Here is an 18,875-nt window from a genome sequence, read left to right as displayed (position 1 = left end):
GGCAGGATTTATGAACCCCATAAGCAGGAAGCAATCTTCTGTGGGCGGATGAGGACTGCAGCAAGCAAGATGGAGCTCCAGAGAGCAGCGAGAGGGCCCGGATCGAGCCTGCTAAGTAAGTATAAGACACCCCCCGAAAATAAGACCTAGTGCCTCTTTTGGGGCAAAACTTAATATAAGACAGGATCTTATTTTTCAGGGAAAAATGTTTGTTTATGTCTTTCCCATAGGGAGTTATGAAAATAGCGTAGCAGAGCGAGTTCCACATTTCTGAAGTCAGGGACATAGCATAGCTCACTGTGCTTTTAGTCTCTCTGCATTTCATGTTCCCATAAGGAACATAACCCTCTAACATATATCACTACTTCCCATTGGTATGGGTGGTTAGATACCAATCTTGCTGCTATTGCCCTACATGGGGGTCCTACTTTGCAAATACATTGCTCCGGTGTAGGTCCGGTTATGCCCCATACTGCCTATTAGGACAGTAACAGCTCCCTGCAAAATAGCCTGCGCTAAACTTAAGTGGCCCAGATTCACCCAGAAACCCCGTATGGCTTAATCCTCACTTTCACACGTTTATGGGCCCTACATAATGGGCTTCTAGGCATCTTATTGAATCCAACATCTTGACATTTTTGCTAACATATCTATTGGCCTTCCATCTTTCCAGGGACTGCAATACACAAAGGGCTCATTCACATGAATGTAACTACACAGTGCATAGAGCCTATTGATTTCAATGGGTTCATCCATGACTTTTGGTCGCATGAAAAAAAAAAGCACAGTATGTCCAATCATGGTGCGTATTACGCAGCACAGTTGTACATAAAAATCAATGGATGTGTGTAAATACGCAGGACGCCTTGTTGTGTGTGTTTTTCTTAATGTGTGTAAAACGCTGCATATTCGTGCCTTTAGGCAGGGAAAGAGCGTATTTCAGTCCGTGAATACGCTGCATATTCATCGACCGAAATAAGCATACGCCCGTGTGTAAGAGCTCTCATTTGTATACTGATTCAGGGTATTTATAGATTCCTACTGCACCATCATGCCATCCAGTTGGAGCTTGGATCCCTACGGCTCTTCCTTACCCGCTCCAGTTTAGAAGACTGACTTTGCCCATCAAGTTTAGTTATAAGCAACTTCCTACCCTTTAACCCTTTCCAATCCAATTTGTATCTTGGTTTTCCTAGGGGGCTTACTCTTTTTCTGCCCTTATACAACAGCGCTATCTGCTGGCTAAAGCCAGTACTGCATGAGATGACACGTTGGATAGGCTCCGACAGCAGAGAGGCTGGCAATATACAGTAAGAGAACCCCGGCGGATGTCTTCCAACATCGGAGCTGTACAGTCTTAAATCATAATGTCTTCAGAGGTCAGACAGTGGATAGGAAAGGGTTAACCTCTTCTCAAGTCCAGCGGTACCAAATTATTTGATAAAGCTCTTCTATAAGTAGTCTGCAGATATTTCTCAGCTCTCTATGGAGGGCTGGGTGGATATGGTGGACTATTTCTTTACTACAGTGGTTGGGGTACTTGATCAAGTACAGATTTTACACACTAGGGGAAAACCGATGCGAGGCTTCAGTTAGGCCTCCTTCACACGACTATATGCGTTTTTACATTCGCCTGTAGGCACCGTATAATCACATGAATGAATAATTGCCGCGTTCGAGTCCCGATCTTTAGTCGTGTATTTTCAGCCATTCACACGGGCTGCTGCTGCGTTCAGGCAAAAATAAATAAATACACAGAAGTGATGGAAACCAAAAATAACTGTAAAATGCTTGGAATGTCCAATAATGCTGAAATCGGGCCGGCTGTCTTTTTTTCCCAGCGTTGTTTGTTGTGTAACTCCCACCCCTTCTCTTTTTTCCATTGAAGTCTATGGGAGCTTCCTGTGTATTTCGGCCAAAGATACGGCATGACCTATCTTTTCACGCTGCGTATAAAATCGGCGACCAAAATCGGTGGCATATGTGCAATTTTTTTCAGCGCAATTTTTTTACATGCCCAAAAATCGCTCATCTGAATGAATACATTGGAATCCAATGCTTCAGACGGTTGCCATTTTTGGGCTATTTTTTTTTTTTTATTAACATGGCCAAATACCTGTGTAAATACGGCCGTGTGAATAAGGCCTTACCGCTTTAGTTCCTACTGGCAGCAGCAAGGCAAATTACTCTCAATTAACTATTAGCGGTTTTTGCAACTTCTTTTATCTGCGGCATAACCGTTACATACACCCCTACTTGGCTTTAGGCCTCGACCTCAAACACCCCCCCTTAGGAGCAGCGTCCCTAAAATGCAGAGGTCATCACGTTACAACACTGTTGTTTGAATTCTCATTTCTCAAATCCTATGTCGTGCGCCATCACTGCGCCATTCCATACACTACATCATAGACCCCTCAGCATACACTTTACATTTTTGCACGCTACGGTACATTAACTACTCTACACCGTTGCGTGCATTGTAACACGTCCGTAATGCCGATTAGCAATATACACGTGTTATAGATGACATTGCAGCCGCCGTACGTCATCAGTATGTCATCGCTCTTTCATCTGTATTCGCTGATAGCGGTTTTATTTTCTACTGGGTAATTACGGATCCGTATTAGTCCAATAGATGATAATACCAATGGGTGCAAACAGACAGAAGTAGCGTGTGCTGCATTTTTAAGACACGGTACGGCCATATAAATGATCTGGTATTACAGTCTGCAAAAAACGCACCAATACGGGATAAAAATCCGCTCGTCCGAAAGCGGCCTGAAGAATGGGCATGTTGTGCTTTGTGCTCCCTCGTCCAGTATGTCTGTAATAGCCGTCCCAGGATGCACTTCTAGGTGGTCACACATCCGGCTGCATTTGGTGCAGTTTTTCACCAGATCATTAGCAATTCAGTGTATAAACGATCCAAGGCAACGGAGCGACCAATAAAACATCTAAATCTATTAAAAATTGCAGTTTTTAATGGATAGAGAGGGGAAAAAAATGCTGATGTTTCTTTACAATCTCCGGTACCTTCAATTATTTCCTACTTTGGTGGCACATCTTGTACAGATTAGTTCAAACGATGGCTTTTGAGCGATAATCGTTGCCTGTAAACGTTTCCATCTTTCACTCTTCGTCTGAAAGATGATTTTTAGGCGAGCTTAAAATCCATTGTTCAGCCGGAGAGAGATAGCAGGTACCGCACGCTGTGTTTTCCATGGGAGCAGCTGATTACATTGTATTCAGCTGACACTTCGCTGCAGCCCTTGCAAAGACAATGCAGCAGAGTGCATAGTTCAGATCACATGCTGGGATTTGCAAACAGCTGCTGGAGGCTCATTTACACACAAATGAAAGGTAATAAACTGCTAATGGACATTAGTGTCCATTAGTAGTTTATGCAAAACAATCGCTAAAACTTTCAATTGTTTGAAAGATTGCCTTTGCGTGTAAATGGGCCCTTACACCTCAGCAGACTTGGAGGGACTTTCCTATAAGTTCCACTGACAGTTCTATTAATGTCTATAGTTATCTTTGTACACTTAGCACTAAGTTTATATATGAAGCAACCCGGGCAGGTGATATCCTATCACTTCACGCAGGGATAGACAGAGGAGGGGTTATGGGGCTGCCTACATACAGTCCCTTACCCTCTTGCTGAAGCACTGGATTCAGTAACCACCTCTGGCTGCGGGACCGTCTCCCAGGTCTGTGTTGACGGGACAGGTATCCTATATGGTCCAAACACCCTCGGTCATACCTCTGTAAAAAGGATCTATTATGTGGCTGGCTTGTGGTCCCCCTGGCACTGGAAGTACTTGGATCACGACACTACATTGCTGTCTCAAACTTTTTATTAACAGGCGAACCAAACTTGTACTCCGCACATCCATAAAAGTGGGTAGGTGCTGAGGAGTCTGGGAAGTTCACACTGGTAGCAAATTTGGTAAATGTGGTCTTTCTCGAATTCCCCTTTTTTATGCCTCCTCTCACTTCTCCACTCAACACTGCTCTTTCTGCAGCACTCGGAATAGTCTTCCAGTAGCACACGGGACTTCTTGGTCTGTCTGTGACTCATGTCAAGGCCTCTCCACTGAATAAGGGACATGGCATCTGGCCACTTCACAGTTCCACGCCGCCGGACATCCACATGCCATAGGGCTAGTTCACACTAGGGAATTCAGTTTTCATTCGGGGAGCAGGAAACTGGCAATGCCTAGCCAAACAGATTCGTCTTAGAATGGAACCAAACTGCAACAAACAAACCCCATTGACTAAAATAGGGTCCGATTGGTTACCATCCGGCCATCACAGGACGAAATCAGCAACGGAGGTTCTGAGCGGAACCTCTGATGCTGATGTGAATGAACCCTTACAAAGCAACTTTCGAAGAGACGAACCCCCAACTAGAACACAATCCCACTTTAGTTGTCACAAGTATCGCTTGGCATATTGTACGTCTTTTCTTTCTCCCCGTATGATATGTATATATTATATATATATATATATATATAGAATGTATAAAGTAAAACCTTTGGATTTGCATGGAGTCCCGGGAATTAATAGCACGGCTTCTCAGCATCTCTCCTTGTGTACAATAAATGAATATTCTGCAGTTTCCCTCCACCTGAGCCACATGAGAGTAATAAATACCCTGGCCTGAAATTTATGGTAATCCCTGAACCAATATTTCTTTTCTTTCTTGATTAGAAATCACTTGCTCCAGCCGGGCTGTGTCTTCATCTGCAATTACTGTTTGATTATTTCGGCTCCGGATTTGTGGGAAGCGCCGGTCGCCCGGCTTTGCCTCCGTGTTGTGCCTCCAGTAAAACAAACACATGCCATTATCCCTGCTTGGTGACTGCCACTGACATGTTGCTAAACAATCTCTGTTGATTGCACAGAAGTCTCCTGTGGAGTGCGCACCAGCTTTCTTCTGCCTTGCTTTTTTAAAGGGCATTAACCCCTTCATATTTATGTATGTATATACTTTATGTTGAGGGGAGGAAAGCAAGGAGCGGTAAACTATTCTCGAATGATGGAACAGACATGTTGTTAATCCTCGATGGCTCCAGTAGTTACTCGTCATTAATGGCGAGTGACCGCAGAGCGACCGGATTGTGCGCAGTGACCAAAGAACAAAGGCCAAGATCCCCTCATTTTTGACGTCTCCGAACATCTCAGTGTTCCTTGGACTCTCTCACAAATGAGACGTCTAACATAAGTTATGCGTAAAAACCTTGCGGGTTTCGCGATATGCACGCAACACGCGAGGTTTTGTAGCCCATGTTTCCCTATGGACCCTTCCTCTCTGTTGCATCGCATTGTACAAAAACACGGTTTTCATGTGGTGCGATGCAACTTTGACATAGGCAATCCTATTGTTAAAGCCCTAAACTAAGCCCGGCTGCAGGAAAAAGTAACAACAAAAAACCACATGAAGACCAGCACTGGTCTTCAGCATCTCTGCTGGCCGAGGATTAGACAATACCCGCCTTCAAGAAGCACTGCCTCTGATTGGCTAAGGGCTGCGAATGAATGGCTGTGATTAGTTCATCAAGAGCTGGCTCTGCTTGGCTGAGGATCACAGCTCTCAGCCAATCAGAGGCAGTACTTCCTGGAGGCGGGGATTTTCCAGTCCCTGGCCAGAAGAGATGTTGAAGACCAGTGCTGGGGACCGAGGAGAAGATGGGCTGACAGCGCTTCTTAGGTAATGTATCCTTTTTTTAAAAAAAATAATTCTGCAGCTAGGGCTTATCTTCGGGGAAGGCTTATATTTCAAGTCCCCCTCCCCCGAAAATCCTCGGCGACACAAAATCGCGGTATCCACAGCAGATTTCAATCTAGTAATTTAATTCAATTGAAGGGGTGAAATCTGCCACAGTTCTGCACCAACATCCACACCAAATAGTGCAGATTGTTTCCACTGCAGAAAATGCATAAATGTGAATGCACTCTACATCAATCTATCCAGTGCCTCCTGCTCTATAACCAGCTGCCTGCAGATCGGACTCATGACATGACAGGTTCCCTTTAGTACTCATTCTAGAGACAGATATGATACCTATTCTAGGGTCTAGCTATGTTTTGCATGTGGTCTTACTCGAGGACTTAAAAAGTGTGTTGAGTTGTAAACTTATCCTCAGGATAGGTCATCAGTAATAGATCATCTGGGGTCAGTCGTCTGGGACTCCCACCTATCAGCTGTCTGCTTGGCCAAGTGCCCTTGATGCACTGAACTGATTTCTACAGGCAGCAGTGCCGTTCCCAATGCAGTGGCCAGGCTTGGTATTACAGGCAAAGTTCTCATTCATTTCAATTTCAACTGAAAAAATCCACAGATTTGTTGCAGTAATTTCTGTAACTGAATATCCGTTCCATTAATCTGAATTATGTTCTTTTTACAGCAAGCACATTGATTCATGCCCCATTTAGGTGAATGGGACAGTAGCAGATATTTTATGACATAGACTATAATATAGAAAAGTGCTCGAGTTATGTCATTATGTGAAACTAGATTTTTTTTTAAAAACTGTTTAGGCCTAAACTAAATTGGGGGTTTTGGTAGTTTACTTGCACACAGTTTTCTGTTTTTCATGTTCACAGGGGGATGATATTTTTCCAGAAAATCTGCACCATATTATAGTGATAGCAAAGTGACAACAAATCTCATCCACAGGCTGCATAAGATACGGACTCCCTCGTCAAATCTGCAGCAAGTTATGCTGTGTTTGAACATGGCCTAATTCACCTGAGCTCCCGCAGGGCGCTGCTGCCGGGCAACGCCAATCCTGCAGAATTGTTTCCTGTCGGAACATAAAATATAACACTGTATACGGCTACATGCTCCCCAACGAGACGCACAAAACGCACGCGAACATGAACCCCATTCTTTTTTTTTCTTCACAGCGATGCTGCCTGGTTAAAAATCGCTGCGTGTCCAATTTTTTTGTGTTTTTTCGGAACCTCTCACCTATTGCTTTCAATGGGATCTTTGAAGACGTCTCATGCACTGTTGTGTGGTGATGTCTTCCATTGCAAACAATGGGAAGCGCTTGCTAACCTCTAGCGTGAGTGAAACACATGCAATTTCACAGAAGTGATGCGAGGCGTTAATGAATGAAAAACACCTCTTAGCTGCGTGTAAAATGCATGATGGTAAGCGCAAAATCGGGCCGAGCTTCTCAGTGCGATATCACGTTCGCCAATGTGCTTGTAGCCTAACTAAGCAAAAACTGAACTAGCAAAGTATTTATAAAGTTGGGCTGGTTTCACATCTTCATCTGGGTTTTGGTTTCCTCCTCCATTCTGGGAGCCGGAAATGGGAATCTCCGGGCCAGTCGGGTCCGCTTTATGATGGAACCGAACAGCGCCGAACGGACCTCATTATCTATAATTGTTTGCTTGCTGCCCAGCTTTTAGCTGGAAGAAAAGGAGTTGCGTGCGGCGCTTTTTCTTCTGGGATTTTATGCTGGCTCTGCAGCAGATCCGACCAGCGGTCCCAACGCAGATGTGGGGCGACCTAATACATCTTTTTATCTAGATTTAAGCAAATATTGTACAATATTGTCTATAAGGATTTCCTTTTCTTTCCTAGAAAGTGTGTGTTCAGTGCTTATCATGCTGTGCCTTATAGTTTAGTCATAGGAAAATGACTACAAATTGTCAGTGCGGGCCTTACATTAGATGGCACCCTCTGTGAAATTGTTTTTTGGCACCCCACTGTCATAAGAAAAAAAAAAAATATATATATATATATCACTGATAAGCTTGTGCAGAAGGTGGCAAGGTAGCAGCATTTCTACACCATAACAGCTCAGTGAATAAATACAGCAACAGAACCAAGCTCATAACATAAATACAGCACACGAACCAAGCCCATAACTTAAATGAAGCACGAGAACCAAGCCCATAACTACGGCACCAGAACCAAGCTTGTAACATAAATACGGCACCAGAACCAAGCTTGTAACATAAATGCGTCACCAGAACCAAGCTTGTAACATAAATACGGCACCAGACTCAAGTTTGTAACATTAGTACAGCACCAGGACCACAAGATAAATACAGCATGAAGAAAAAAACCTCAGTACATAGATGAAATACTAGTCTGACACAGAGTGTTAAGGCAGCAGATGTACAGTCCTAAATTCTCGCTCACGACGTGAAGGTTTCAAGTTCAATCCCCGCATGGTTCTGGTTGCCATTGTAAGCCTGCAGCTCCTAGAATGCACTCACAGGACAGAACCTCTACGGATCCAATCCATAGGTGCGGTGCATGGAAGGAACGTGTGCATACTGTGCGCTCCACATGACACCCGGGTCACCACAGTGACTTGTATTTGTTTAATACACCATTAAGCCTTTCCCGTTCCTCGGGACCTTCCCAGCCCCAATGTTTGCGTTAGACTATTTTCTTGCAGCTGTGTTTTGTTTACTTCATGTGTAATTTTCCAAATCTGCCATTTCCTTAACTCTTTGCAATGTAAGAGCGGCGGAGGCCGAGGCGCGCGGCGGCTCTGTGAACAGTGCCTAGTGTGTTCGCCTTGGCCCCATGGAGATCTGGTTTTCTGGTCCTTCCTTGTGGCCCCCAGCGCTCTCAATTATAGCTAGTATTCAGCTCTGGAGGGTTATTTCTGCGTTACACCGTCTCCTGTTCATCACCAGCCACCATTAACCCATTGGTGCCCTGGTAAACATTAGCACCAGTAACAGGATGTTAATTGGTCTAATGGGCTTAATGTCAACATACTCTAATTAGCTGGTATATAATGAGCTCATTATTTTTCCTGTTGCCTTTCATAGTGAGCATTAATATTTTCTTGGTAACGGAAAAAGCCTTTAAGCAATGAGCACTATCGGGACCTTAGACCGTGTTCTAGATGCAAGGAGATACTTTCGTCATGATATCCCTGAATAGGTTTCATTTATTTCCAGACTTGGGGCTCATCCACACGAGGGGCGTATTTGCGCAGTGTATTACATGTACAATTTTTGTGTTGCGTGATACGATGGGAATAGAACCCATTGATTTCAGTGGGTTCGTTTATATGAGCACATTTTTTTACAAAAATGGACGGCATGTGCTATTTTGGTGCGTATTACACATCGCAATAGGCCCTTGTAGTGAACGGCCCCGCGGGAATACGAGGAAAGCCTGCGTATTTGTGCAGCAATAGCCTGGGCTGTTCTGCATACTTTTTTTGCGTGCGCAATTACACACTATATTTGTGCACAAAAAAAACCTGCAGAAGTTTACGTGACCGAAATACTAAGCCCCGCCCTATCCCTCCCCTCCCATTGCAAACAGCGGCAAGGGGCGGAGGGGGACGGGAGCTCAGCATACTACTCTCCTCCCCTTGCAGAGAGCCAGCCAGGGGGAGGGAGGGGGAAGACAGCTTAGCATCCGTATTCTGGATCCGTATTACTGGCCTATACAAATAGAGGTGGAAGGCAGAGCCATTAACGATCAGCGGTCTGTTAGCACTCAATTCATTTGCAAGCCGCACCAATTCCAGGCTTTTGGCTTACTCTAAAAGGATTTGAACACTTTAGGTCTTAACTCCGGCACTTCCAGCGTATTCACAAATGCGCAAGCCAATATCTGTTGGGTACAGAATACAGAAATGGAGCCTTTTTAAAGTAGAGTCTGACTCTTGCATTTCACCGCTTCCCAGAACAAACGCCCCCTTTAGACGAGCCGGTTCTTGTTGGGCGTCATCCCTAATTCACGCAGATCATCGCTGAGAATCGTTCGCCTCATTCAGTGTCTCGCGTTCCCATGCATATGCTAAACGGGGAGCGTTCAACCGCAACGAGAAGTGAGCGAGCCAACGATGATTTATAGTCTTGCTGGAACCCAACGACGAACAAAAAGTGCGCGACTCTTCTTCGTTGGCTCGCGTTTAAACCGAACGATTATCGTTCACTTTTGCTCGTTTTAAGGATTTGTAAGACATTTGTCAGAAAGTGGCCTAAAGGAATTTTTTTCGTTTGATGTCAGCATGCGCTACCAGAGGAGGCAAGGAGCCAATAAAATGCGAGATGTCTTTTAGGGCTCCTGCCCACGGGCGGAGCGGGATACGCCTGCGGGATACACAGGGATATGCGGGATTTGCCTGCGGATTTCCGCCGGAGTACCACGTTTAAAAATGCGAGTGCCCGCGAGCAGTCATGTAATTTCGCCACAGAAATCCAGAGGTTTCCATTAATAATATATTAATAGAGACCTCCTGCAGTGGGAATACATGCCGCGAGTTTTTTTTCCCGCAGTGGAAAACCGTGTCAGGATCACTCATGTGAGCACGGAGCTATTCGGTTAAATAGAGCCTAATAGCCGTGTTATTCCGCCGTGGATTTCTGCTGTGGGAATCAGCCCTTATGGCTTCTACCCACTAGCGTTTTTTTTGTTTTTTTATAACACTGCGATATCGCTGCGTTTTTTTCGATGGGACTTTCTAATGTTTAAATCGCATCGCACAAAAATCGCAAAAGCACAAACTTGTGCGATGCGATTTCAACATTAGAAAGCCCCATTGAAAAAAACGCTGCGATATCGGAGCGTTAAAAAAAAAACGCTAGCGGGTAAAAGCCCTTTATTTTTATAGTCTTTTTTATTTGTTTTTATTACATTTGCATGCCTACAATTTTCTCGCCTTCACACTTGTGAAAAAAACCACATTTTTTAATCGATCCAAGAATGAGAAAACAGAATTATGAAGCCCATGCTTTTCAATGCTTTCCTTCCCATCTGTGATGTTGTGAGATTCGTAAATCGCGGCACGCCCTTTCTGCATTTTGCTTTTTTTTATCACCCATGTTTCCGTATGGGGACTTCGTTTTATCTCATCGCAAGGCAGGAGTGGGGGGAGGGGAGAGAGAGCTCCCTCTGTTACCCACTGCTACCCCCCGCTCCACCACGCCGCCCCCCGAATCTTTTTGTCCGAGTAGTGAGTTACTCGGAAAAAGCGGTGCTCGAGCGCAAACACACCTGAACCGAGTAGATTCGCTCATCTCTACTGATTAAGCATCAAGTTAATATATTAAGCAGGACTGTATACGGGATCTGAGATTTATCCAAAAGTGCTCTACAAGAGGCACTCAGGAATATGCTAAATTACATTGGAAGTAAGGGAAGCAAGACGAGTCCTATGCAGATCGGACTGAGTAGGCTGAATTCAGTGGCTTTTGCAGTGACTGGACTCCTTGTTCTGCCATTCCCAATCATATGTTAAAGGAGTTGTCCAGCTGTAAACCATTTATGGTTATTCTCGGGTCATTTCATCAATAGTAAGTAGATCCACTGGGTCCATCACCCAGTAGTACCCCTGCCGATCAGCTGTCCATTGCACTCCTGCACTGAGCTGCTTTCTGCAGACTGCTCCGTTTTTACTACAGTGGCCAGGCTTGGTATTGCAGGCCAAGTTTCTATTTACTTCAATGCCTGCAATACCAAGCACAGCCACTGTGGTAAGAACGGAGCTGTCTTGTTCCTGCAGTGTATGAGCGCAGTGTCCTAGCGAACAGCCATCTACTATTGATGACCTGTCCCGAGGATAGGCCATTGATAACTTACAGCTGGACATCCCCTTTACGTTAGATCAGCCCACATCTTTCACAATAGTTTTTTTTTATAACTATACCTTCTTCTTGTGAAGATAAATGTTTCAATATGTGATAACTGTAAAATGCCAAATATTCGCTTTTTTCAGACACAGTGAGTGGTGTTGCAATGTGCACTTTGTACTGCTTGCAACGGATGGAAGGTGTAGCTGAGGAAAGGCTGTTCGTTGCTATACCTGACTGCTTGTGGGGGAGTATCCTCTGTACACTAGATACGGCATACCCCCTTAGTAATGTATCTACCCCAATCTGCGGTCCTGGGTTCACATGATGCATCATCAGCGGCTCTTCCAAAATGACGGCTACCACAATAGTTTTACCAATTCTTGATCCGTTCTATTCATTTGTGACTTGTAACTACATATCTATATTTTATCTAGAACCTATTTCTTTTAATCCAGATTAACTTTCTCCCCTTTAACAGGGCCCTAGATGTGAATCAATCCCATGATGCAACATGTGTCCCCAGCACCAGCTCTGTCAATGATGGCCACCCAGAGTGTGCCGCCACCCCCTTACCAAGAGAGCCCACAGGTGAGTGCAGAGAAACAGGGTGTGCCGATTAGAAAACCTACTGTAGGACCGCAGCACCGTCTTATAGGACCGATTCAAAGTCTGAAAGCTTGTCCTAGACATTAGAGTTTAACGCAACGGATGGATTTTTAATAGAGATGAGCGAGTATACTCGCTAAGGCACATTACTCGAGCGAGTAGTGCCTTAGCTGAGTATCTCCCCGCTCGTCTGACAGGTGAGTTGCGGCGGGGAGCAGGGGAGAGTGGGGGGGGAGAGAGGGAGAGAGAGATCTCCCCTCCACTCCTCCCCGCTCTGCCCCGCTGCTCCCCACCCCCCGCCAGCCCCCGAATCTTTAGGGACGAGCGGGGAGATACTCGGCTAAGGCACTACTCGCTCCAGTAATGTGCCTTAGCGAGTATACTCGCTCATCTCTAATTTTTAATGATTTTATACGTAAGATGACGAATGGCGTCCTACACGTCTCACAGCTGTGGATACTTTCAGTTCGTTTACTGATTTCTGGCGTGCGTCTAAACTTCCAAAATAATTCTTTTTTTTCTGTTTTTTGATACTTCTTCCATGTTTTGATCCTGGGAGACCTGCAGCAGTTCAGCATTTGCCAGGTTTTGTGCTCTTTGGACATGCTTTGATAATGTACGGTCCAGGGCGGCATTGAACACATCCCCGTAGTGTGAGCTGATTACTCCCAAGGGGAAGGACTTTACAGTCTTTCAAGAACAACCTTAACCATCTGCAGAGGCTGAAGTTGCTGCATTCTGCACAGATTCATCAGCAGCTGGAAGAGGTTTAGGGCTAAAAGGATTAGCTGAGAGAATCAAATACCTCAGATCTGCAGAAATAGAAGAGTTAGTTAAGTGTGAAGAGTCTAATTAAATTCACATTTTACTGCAAATAAACTCATCACAGCTGCTGAACGACGGACCCTGCCCTCCCCAGGGATCCCGAGCCCATTCTCTTCCTCCTGTTTGATTCTAGAGCACCCCGGTGAAAAATCCTCCTGTCATCTTGTATAGCTCCAGCCTATTCCACGACGCAGTACAATACCCAACCCCATCAGTCCCGTTTTCCTTCTTTCAGGCACAAGGGAGGATCGGTTTTAATGGGAAGCCAATTAATTAACCTATCGGAATGTTTTTGGAGTGTAGAATCCAGAAAAACCTTGTCTATGAGCCCATGACTGAAGGATACGAACCCTCTGTAGATATACTAGTCGTCAGATTTAAACCCAGAGCTTACAGGGCGACCATGCAAAAAAATGTTACTGCGGTGTATCTATGAGTATTGTCATAAGAGCGGAATGTTACAAAGAGACTAAAATTACATTGTTTAATTTGCTTCTAATTGCATCATTGATCAAAAAGGCAAAAGCTGCAGAATATTTTTGTACCAGACACGCAGGTCAACTCTTGGCGGTCGAAGCAAATGATTGCGCAAGTCTATGATAAATTTGTTACTCCGGTTTGGGGCTCCTTTTTTCAAATCTGTTATATGTCAATGAAGAAGATTAACAGTTTAGCAAATTTTGATGCAGGTCACTTGCACAATTTGTAAAATGGGGATATAGAACTCCATTGAACTGTTTACTGTACTGAACAGGACTCACACATGACCATGCCACAGAATGTAAGATGCTGTTGTTGGTAGCCGTCTAGGCGTTGGCGACCCTAAAGGCGAGCTCCCTCCATGTTTTTCCGTTTTGCACTGCGTCTTTCAGCTGTGTGATATCCATGCCAGTATCAGCTCTGACAGTATCAGCCATCGTGTTCTTTGTCGGCCGGGTCTTCTTTTGCCGCTGATCTATCCAAGCATTGTAAATGTTTCTAGCGACTCTGCTCGCATTACATGGCCAGAATACATGAGCCTGAGCCGGGTCATCTTGCCCTTCAGTGATATATCGGTCTTCTACGATTCAGGACTTTGCCAGCACCACAGCTCGAACGCATCCATCCTCCTTCTATCAGCTTTTCTCGCAGTCCAGCTTTTATATCAATACATGGCTATGGGGAAAACAACGGTTTGCACAATCCTGCGTTTAGTTGCATTGCCGATATCCCTACTTTTCCCGATTTTGTCCATGTTCAGCATCACGCTTCGTCCCACTGCTATCCTACATTTTATCTCTGGCATAGAGTCTCCATCCTGGTCGATTCGTGAACCAACTTAGATGAAGTCTCGCAATTTTTGCAGTTGTCATAATTTTTGTCTTTAAATTCAGATATAGGCCCATTTTTATCAGACCGACTTCTGTTTCTGCAAGCAGAATTGTGTCATCTGCATAACGGAGATTGTTGATGTTTCTGCCACCTATTTTCACCCCGATTTCGAATTCGCCTAGGTCCATTTTCCGCATGATCACTTCCGCATATAGGTTAAACAAGAAGGGTGAGAGGATGCAGCCATGTCAGGACGCCTTTGCCAATCCCAAACCAATCTGTGTACCCATACTGTGGCTTCTTGATTGGTATAAAGTGATTTTATTAGACTAGATGTGCTGATACGCCCACCTCATGTAGGGCGTACTACAGCTTGTCATGGTCGACGCAGTCAAAGGCCTTGATGTAGTCGATAAAGCACATGTAGACATTCTTTTGGTGTTCTCGAGCTTTTTCCATGGTCAATCGCAGTTTGCAATATTGTCACGAGTGCCACGTCCTCGCCGGGATCCTGCCTGGGCATCAGGGAGTGCCGCTTCGACTACTGATCTCAGTCTTTCCTGTGTAATTTTGAGAAGGATCTTACTTGAATGGGGAATGAGGGCTATTGTTCAGTAGTTGGAGCAATTCTGGGAGTCGTCTTTCTTTGGTAGAGGGATGAAGACAGATTTTTTCCAGTCCTGTGGACATTATGTGGATGCCCATACTACCTGGCACAGCGCTCTGATGGTTTTCACTGGTACTGGCAGCAATAGCTCTGCTGGTATGTTATCCATACTGGTGCTTTATTTTTGGCTAGTTGTTTCATTGCCATAACCACTTCTGACTCCATAATGGACGGCTCCAAGTCTACAGGCTCCACCTCATGAAATGGTATGAGTATTACCTCCAGCTATCCTTGATACTCTGTTGGTCATTCAGTTCCTTCCCATTTTTGCCTTTGGTGGTGCTGTAGTGTGCCATGGAAGGTTTTCGGGTCAACTTGACCTGTGAGAATAGGACTGCAATGTTTCAATGCTCATTCCAGTCCATTTCCTTGTCTTTCCTTGCCGCTCGCTGAAAATCGTCATTTAATTGCTGAATTTTGTCTTTGTTGCCGGCCACCTTTGCTGCTCTTCTTTTATCGACCGTTCTGAGGGTTTGCTCGGACAACGAATAGCGTTGCTTTTTCTGCTTCTTATAGGTGAGATGCTTACTGACTGTTTCCATAACTGTGGACTCTATATCATGCCATAGTTCCTCTGGATGCTTTTCTGATGTGTAAAGCAGTTTGAATCGATTTGCTACTTGAATAGTGTATGATTGGGGGATTTTAGAGGTATCGAATTTTCTCAATGGAGCACCTTTCTACAGAATTCAATCTTGATCTTAGCTCCAAGGAGTTCATAATCAGTGCCCCAGTCGGCGCTAGGAAAGGTTTTTTATTGCAATGACTGAACTTCGCCAACGATGATGACACAGGATGTAATCAATCTGATTTCGATGGAGGCCACTGAGAGATGTCCAGATGTACCGTCGGCGTTTGGGAGATGTCCACATGTACAGTTAGCGTTTGGGAGATGTCCACCTGTACAGTTGGCATTTGGGAGATGTCCACATGTATAGCTGGCGTTTGGGAGATGTCCACATGTACAGTTGGCGTTTGGGAGATGTCCACATGTACAGTTGGCGTTTGGGAGATGTCCACATGTACAGTTGGCATTTGGGAGATGTCCACATGTATAGCTGGCGTTTGAGAGATGTCCACATGTACAGTTGGCGTTTGGGAGATGTCCACATGTACAGTTGGCGTTTGGGAGATGTCCACATGTACAGTTGGCGTTTGGGAGATGTCCACCTGTACAGTCGGCGTTTGGGAGATGTCCACATGTACAGTTGGCGTTTGGGAGATGTCCACATGTACAGTTGGCGTTTAGGAGATGTCCACCTGTACAGTCGGCGTTTGGGAGATGTCCACATGTACAGTTGGCGTTTGGGAGATGTCCACATGTACAGTTGGCGTTTGGGAGATGTCCACCTGTACAGTCGGCGTTTGGGAGATGTCCACATGTACAGTCGGCGTTTGGGAGATGTCCACCTGTACAGTTGGCATTTGGGTTGCATAAACCATGTGTTTGCTATACTGTGCCGATTTTTCTTGGCAGAACTGTACCAGGCGATCCCTGGCTTCATTTCTTTCACCAAGCCTGAATCTTCCTGCGGTTGCTTCTAGCTGGCTGCCGACTTTGGAATTGAAGTCGCCCATAATGTAATTGATGTCCTTCTTTGGCACTTCGTTTTCTGAATGTCGGCATAAAAACCTTCAATGGTTTCCTCGTTTGCATCCGTCGTTGGGGCATAGACCTGTAAGATTGAGATGTTCACTGCCTTACCACGTATCCAGATGGCTATGATAAGGTCACTAATTGTTCTAAAACTTTCTACTGCCTTTGAGGTCTGCTTGTTCGTAATAAAGGCTACTCCATTCCTCTTGATATCCTCATGTCCGGCATTGTGCAATGTGAAGTCCTCGGAATGAAAATATCCATTACCTGTCCAGTTAAGTCTTCTTATTTCGCATTTCACAATGTCCAATTTCCGTAGACTCATGCCACGCACATTCCATGTTGCTAGTCTGTGAGCTTTGGTACAGTGCAGTCCTTTCTTTTCATCATGAGGTTAATCAGCAGCCAGGCTTACCGAGGGCTTTACATCATGAGGAAAACCCCCAACTACTTATACTAAGACCTTGCTCTTCCCCAGTCGCATTTAGAGAATCTTTTGGCCTGGGGGGGGGGCCTGCCATCAGATACCATATCTGAATAATTTGAGAGCTTTTTCATAGGTTTTCCATGGCGAGGCTTTTACAGGGTAGGTCGCCAGGTCTTTCCCCAACCCCTCCCCCTTTATCCGGGCTCGAGACTGGCATATAGGAATGACTCCTACACGGCTGGGGTAGCACAAATGCTATTACAGCTAACAGCGTTCTCTTAGTAAGAGAAACAAAATAATCTTGCAGATTCAATACCATTTAATGGCTAACAAAAAAAAAAGTTTTAGGGTCTTTAATGCTGCTGCGTTTTTGAAAGCAGGATCACTTATACTTTCTGTGTGCGGTGTATGAGAGACAGCGCAGCAGCTAGTCTACACCCACTAGCTCAGAAAAAAGCAAAGAATTAACCACTTCCTGCTGCAGCTCTTTGTTGTTTTTTTTTTGTTTTTTTTCCATCCACACTTTCAAAAAACAACTTTTTTATTTTTCTAGCAGCATAGTTACATGAGGGCTTGTTTTTTGCAGGATAAGTTGTAGTTTTCAATGGTACTATCTGACATCATATATTGGAAAAGTTTGAAGAATTGCTACCCTGTTTCCCTGAAAAAAGACATACCCTGAAAATAAGACATAGCATGATTTTTTTCAGAATTTTCTGTGGATGCAAAATGATTTTTCAGGCTTTTTGAGGATGCTTGAAATATAAGCCCTACTCCAAACTTAAGCCCTGCTAACAGTTAATTAAAAAAGTCAATTTAAATAGTGTCCAGGCAGCTATACATGTAAAATAGTTGAACCTTTTTGAACAAAAATTAATATAAGACACTGTCTTATTTTAGGGGAAGCACGATAATTAGGGTGCAATGGAAACAAGGTACAATTTCAACATTTTTGGAGGGGAGGTTTATTTTACGACGTTCATGGTGTCATAAAAACAACCTGTCTTTATTCTGTGGGTCAGTACGATTACAGCGATACCAAATGTAGATAGTTTTTTTGTTTGTTGTACGACTCAAAAAAAACAACTTTTTAAAAAATAAATAAATTGCTTTCTGTCTCCGTTTACAATGGTTGAGCTACTTCTAGCTGTTTCGCTGCAGGAAGCAGACAGCTCTGTACATTGCGCAGTGGCTCGGGTTGGTACTGCAGGCCGAGTCCCATTCACTTCAATAGGATGCAGCATGCAGTATCAACCTGGGCAACTGCTCAATGTACGGAGCTGTCTGCTTCCTGCAGCGAAACAGCTAGAAGTGGGACAACCGCTCAAAACACATGAATAAATAGTAGTAATGAGGAATAATAACAGTCTTGCTTATGAAAAACATTTCAATGTTTTCTTTTGCATTTTCTACATCACTTTGGAATATAAATATACCCAGAAGCGCAACTGTCCTCAATTAAAATATAATCATATAACTTAAAGTAGTTGTGATTTGACTGGGGCAATTGAACCCATCTTTACTATGGGCAACCTAAACAACATGCCAATATGGATTCCTGGGCACTAAAGAGATTGCCCCACTTCTATCTGTTTTGCTGCAGGAAGTTGACAGCTCTGTACATTGTGTATTGATTGGCTCAGGTTGGTACCACAGGCTGAGGCTGGATTCACACAGGCGTATATCAGCCGACTCGCGGTCGATATACGCTGCCCCTCTGTTGCATTGGTTTACAATGCATCAGTGCAAATGGGCATATTTTCACGGCGTAAAAACGCCTGGCCAGCCAAGATAGTGCATTTCTGCTGGGCGCGTTTACGCCGCCAGCTGCTGCATAGGCTCCTATGGGAGCCTATGACAGCTGCCGGAGA

General features: G+C 44.5%; 1 protein-coding gene across 8 annotated transcripts in view; it reads left to right on the top strand.

Annotated features, from left to right (window-relative positions):
- Positions 1-18,875, top strand: part of PKNOX2 (PBX/knotted 1 homeobox 2) — a 395,914-nt gene that overhangs the window by 269,582 nt on the left and 107,457 nt on the right. For 6 of the 8 annotated variants that reach the window (XM_066606646.1, XM_066606640.1, XM_066606642.1 and 3 more), the window contains one exon: positions 12,050-12,159. The exons of the other annotated variants lie outside the window; for them this stretch is intronic. In XM_066606646.1, the coding sequence (XP_066462743.1) occupies positions 12,073-12,159 (87 nt within the window). In that variant the 5' untranslated portion in view covers positions 12,050-12,072. The remainder of the gene's footprint in view (positions 1-12,049; positions 12,160-18,875) is intronic. 8 annotated transcript variants of the gene reach the window in all.

The sequence above is a fragment of the Eleutherodactylus coqui genome, chromosome 6, assembly GCF_035609145.1.
Source record: "Eleutherodactylus coqui strain aEleCoq1 chromosome 6, aEleCoq1.hap1, whole genome shotgun sequence".
Taxonomy (NCBI): domain Eukaryota; kingdom Metazoa; phylum Chordata; class Amphibia; order Anura; family Eleutherodactylidae; genus Eleutherodactylus; species Eleutherodactylus coqui.
Note: the sequence above shows the minus strand (reverse complement) of the source record. Positions and strands in the feature narration are given on the sequence as shown.